Source organism: Phaethon lepturus, unplaced genomic scaffold, assembly GCF_000687285.1.
Source record: "Phaethon lepturus isolate BGI_N335 unplaced genomic scaffold, ASM68728v1 scaffold3871, whole genome shotgun sequence".
NCBI lineage: Eukaryota > Metazoa > Chordata > Aves > Phaethontiformes > Phaethontidae > Phaethon > Phaethon lepturus.
Genome location: NW_010518325.1, coordinates 57348 through 62519, shown reverse-complemented (window position 1 = coordinate 62519; position 5172 = coordinate 57348). Strand labels below are relative to the sequence as shown.

The following is a 5172-nucleotide window of genomic DNA, read 5'->3' as shown; positions in this document are numbered from 1 at the left end:
TTACCAGAGGATTTTTCACGGACTGAGGTTTGTGGTGGTAGGGAATAAACTAGGTAAAATAAAATTCCCCGGCTCTAGAGTGTTTTACCTGCAACATATCCTCTAGCTGCAAGTATGCAAGGGACACAAAACTTATCCCCCTTTATCACATCTCGTTTGTTATTGTTTTCTTTGGACCACATTGGCTGGAATCCTTCGGATGAGTCTAAAAGTTGATTAGAGCTTCCTACAACTGTCCGATGCATGCTGAAATAGGAGGTCAGCAGGGAGAGAAATATGAGGGGAAAAGTTGGAGATGAATTGTTAAGATATGATGATGATGATGATGATGATGATGATGATTGTTTCAGTGACTGTCTGCTTTTCCAAGACTCCTTGTCGATGTGCAGTGAGGTAAACACCTTTATATATAACAGGGATATTTCTTTCTCTCTAAGCAGCTGTTCTATTGTCTCTGCAAAAATGGCCAATTATGACTTATTTGGATCTGAATGTTTGTCTTTTAGAAACTGGATAGAAATGACCCACTCATTTCACATAGCTAATACTAGGTTACCAGATGCCACTGACCTCCACTAATTAGTAACTTGAATGATGTTTAACACATAACCTGGAGGTGAAAAGCACCATTCGTCATTGATATTACTCCAGACCATTCGAGTCAAAAAAAAGAGGAGAATGAATTTACATTCAGGCTTTTTCATAGCCTCACTGTTATCTCAATTCTTCACAATGAAATTGTGATTTAAAGTTGCATTATGGCCTCCTTGTTCACTCTGGTCCTTCCATTGCAATTGGAGTACATGATGTTCTCTTGAATTCGTATTCTGAGCAGATACGTTCGTTAGTCCTGATGATCCTCTTTGTCTTTCTCACCCTTGATTTCTGTATAATTTAACAGTGCAGCTACACTCCAGTGATTTTCCTAGTAGCTATAGGTTCAACGTTTCCTGTTTTAATAAGCATCTTTTGCTCTTTGTGTTTAATGAGGATTTTTCTCAGTCTGCTGTTCTTCTTTCCTTTTCTTCACAGCTCACAATATTATCTATGTGTTGATGACACTCATATATGTCTTCTCCATATTCTTGCTGGTTTGTGTCTCAGATAAATACAATTATTTTAAAGTAAACATAACCAAAATAGAAATTACTTTGTTTCTTCTTTCCCTGAGTGAACTCTGAGTTGTGCTGCCGTCAATCCTGTTGCCGGTGTTTTCCTTAATGTGTTCTATTTTGCCCCATCCACTTTTAAAATGTCTTCTATATCTATGTGTTATTCTTAAATGGCAGGAAGAAAAATAAATCTTGATTTTCCAAAATCACCTTTCTGGTCAATTCATTTAATTAGAATGATGTAGAACATATCATGTTTGTGTCTCTCTGCTGTTGAACTATTTATTTCCTCACTGGCTTTTCACTGGACAAGTTGTACAAATTGGTGGTTCTTACATTTCTACTGTTTTTAGTATTCTGCTTTCTTTCTGCTTTAATTTGTCTAAAAATTTCTTACCTTGATTTGGTCATATATTAAATGGACATATATATGTTAAAGTTCCTTCAATATTTTTTGTCTCTTTGCTGTCTTGTAAGATGCCATTTTCAGGCTAACTTCAAAATATTTTTATTGTAAATAACATTTATTTTAAATTATAATATTTTCTCAAGAGCTATAGATGTGTATTATTATCAACAGAATCAAGCTTGCCATCACTAAAGCCTAATAGCAAAACTATTTGAATAAATAGACTAATGAAAATTATGACAAAATTGTTATTCTGTTCCTAATGAGATATTATGTACAATATTATATACATACATACAGAAGTATAAAGATTTCTTTTTAGTAATCCGAGTTATTCAATATGACTTAAAAGGTGTTACAAATTTCATCATCCGTCATATCTCTCAGGTTCATCTGTTTTTGTGAGCTCATACCTGAAAGCTATAATACAGCTGTCTCTGACATCCCGGGGGCAAGACAGAGTATGTTGACAGTGCCTCTTGGAAGTTATTTCAGGAAGGTTTTTGATTTGCACAGTCTTCTGAAGTGTCGTGTCTTCCTTGACTGTCTGTAGCTGAAAGGTAAGGAGGGCTGATTGCCGGGCTACGTCTTTAATCCTGCATCCCACGCCAGCATGACTCTTTTGAGCAGCAAGTTAGCATGGGGCAAGTTGGCACACCTTCCAGTGCTGCCTCCTCCTTTCCCTTTTCCGTGTTTCTTAGCAGCAATGAGCACGTGTACTGGGACATAAACTTCTCCTTGCCTGTGCTCAAGGTCCAAACCAACATTTTGTGGCACCCCGGTGCCAGGGAACTTTTTTCCACTTTTTCCACTGTTATTTAACCTAGGGGATTGAGGAGTATGAAATTACATTGAAATACCTTTTCTTTTCTTGAAATAAAGAGAATCCTGACATTTCTTATCAGCACCTAAATGTTTACAACACTATTTGTAAAAAAATAAAATAAAATGTTGCTTTCAAAGGTCTTGGAGCCTACTAAAATCAATCTTAATTGCCAAAAAGCCGAAAACGCTTTAAAACTCAGTGTGCTAACACAGATGTTAAATCTTAAAGGATTCACATATAATTTATTCAATACATTAAATTTACTATATGTAGTATAATTTCAGAATGTACATTAAAAATATGTTATGAAGTCTCATTCCTACCTGCTGAATGGCTGCCAAGTTTGGTAACGCAAGAACATTTTGTTATTTTACCCCTTCAGCACAATCCTGTCCATAAAAACTGTAAAAGCCTCAAAATGCCAGATTGGAACATTCAAAACTTTGAAAGTCACAGTGCAACAGCTTTGAGTTTTTCAATAACTCTCTGGGACCAGGATTAAAAACCCTAGTTCCGAACATACTCCAGTTTTGAGTTGCTAACTTCCAAGTTGGGAACTGCATTCTCGTCTATAAACCTGTCTCTGTTAAATATAAACCAAATGGATGTTTTGCGACATTTAGAAGTCTTTGCAGAAGACAAAGAGAGGAATGCACAGGTGGATGGGTAGGTGGCATTTGTGAAAGTTCAGTCTTGGGCAGAGTCTTGTGTCACTGAAGTCAGTGGATTAGCCCAGCATTGAGGGTTTCTGAAAGACTTAGTAACTCTAAATTCTTCTCTAATAGGCTTAAATTTCTCTTTTATTTTCATCGTATTAATTCTGACAATCTTCAACATTTATTTATTTGCATAGTCAATAGAATCAGCTAATTAAAACTTTGGCTACTTCATGAATTGGCAGGGTATGTACTTCTCACTTTTTTATATACTTCAGGCCAGTATATTTGAAATAAAATTGACATCAGCTCCTCAAAACCATACAAAGCTTCATATATTACTTGGTTTAAGTATGAAATTACATATCTGTCAGGCGATCTCAGTTCTTATTGAATTCCAAACCTTGGAAAATTCGAGCATGATTTGATGTTTATTTTCATATATTTCACACTGCTTACTTTATAAGAAACTGTAATTTTCCAACTGTGGATGAACAGTAAAAGCTGGTTCTGAACAAATGAAAACAGACATACTGTTATTCCCAGGAGAATGGGCTGTTATATGTGGTATTTGGTGGCAAGATACTGCAGTGACTGTAGCCAATTAGCAAAGTTGTCCATACGGTGTTGGACTTCTTGTATGAGCTGCTGGCGTATCACTTCATATGAAAGCCTAACCAGAATGCCTTTAGTCCCCAGAAACCAGCTTTTTCTTTTTGGTGAGCCAAAAGGGAAAGCTGTGTTAAAGGAAAGTCACTTTTTAATATTTTACTCTAGTTTTTCAACAGAGGATAATCACTTTCTGAAGTTGCCTGTCAGGAGCCTATTGGCAAAATAGACAACTCCAGTAGTAATAGCTGCAATGACAAGGGGTCATGACTCTGTGGAAAGCAAGGAAAATGGTTCCTCTGAAGTGCAGAGAGGCATAAATCTTTCTTAAGTGCCTTTACATATTTGCTGGAAGCAAGGATGTCATTATAACCAAAGCATGCCTTAAAATTTCTGGTAACCATCAAAACCACCACTAACTCTGAGGCTGCTAATTTGCTGCTAATGTCTTGCTGGTATACTTCTCTGTGGCTACGTTCTTTCTTTGCATTTACGATCCTGATGCTTTCTTTATGGCCTCTTTAAACTCAACTTTTGGACTCCAGCATACACGTTCATTGAGAGCTAATTAGGCGGGCTGCAAGACACCCTCACCAAACAAGTCACAACTTTTTGAAGCCATTCCATTGCTGGACTGACGTGAACAGTAAAGTGATATTACTCATGTTTGTTGACATATATTATTACCATTATTGCCATTATAATCCAGCTCCCCGGAGTATTGTTTAAATACATGATGTAAGAGAAGCAAGCAGATAATGAAAAAGAAAAAAAGAAATAGCTTGTAGTTGTTAATTTTTGGCATTATGTAATTAAACCATCTTCTTTAATGTTATTTTTGCCAGTGTCTAATTAGCAGAGCCATCTGCCTAAGAAGTGCTGGACCATCTGTTTGGAATACTGTTCTGTTCATTTTTTGATTCTCAACTAATTAACTCCTTTCTCTATGAAATATAATAGTACGTTCTGTTTCTACACTTCAGAGAAGTTCATATATAAAAATACATATGAATGTGTACCTGTCTACATGTATATGTTAGGAGTATCTGTGTAGCTATAGGAACATAGTTCTTCCAGGAGATTTAGTTGTACTCAGTTACATGCGCAGCTTCCACTGTAGGTGAAAGCCACATGTGTTTTGTTGACCTATGACTACAATTAATACATATCTCACTTAACACATTCTATCGATCAGTCCTTTCTTGACTGTTTTCGAATTTCAAATTTCCTGCCTGCATTTACTGACTAAAGTTGTAACTGTAGAAAGGGGCTATATTAAAATTAGTAACTTAGGGTTTTCATTTTTTTTTCCCTTTTGTATTTTGTAGTTTAGGTTTGAAGGGACCTCCAGGTGTCTTGCCTGGGGACTGACTTTGTTGCTGCATGTTGGGCATGAATTGTTATATTCTTAAATGGGAGTTATATTCTTAAATGGGAGGGACACATGAACATTATTCACTGCTTCTACACTTCCCATGATTCTCTTTTAGCATTCTTCTCAGATACTTGAATAAATCAGTTTAAATTGGAGATTTTCTTTTGGTTTCCATTGGATCTAAT

General features: G+C 36.1%; 1 protein-coding gene across 1 annotated transcript in view; it reads left to right on the top strand.

The window, feature by feature from the left end:
- Positions 1-276: 276 nt before the first annotated feature.
- The window catches only part of LOC104628180 (semaphorin-5A-like), a gene marked incomplete at its 3' end in the record, with an annotated part of 39234 nt that continues 34338 nt past the window's right edge, over positions 277-5172 (top strand). Inside the window, exon 1 of the mRNA XM_010296684.1 lies at positions 277-393. Within this exon, the coding sequence (XP_010294986.1) occupies positions 277-393 (117 nt within the window). The remainder of the gene's footprint in view (positions 394-5172) is intronic.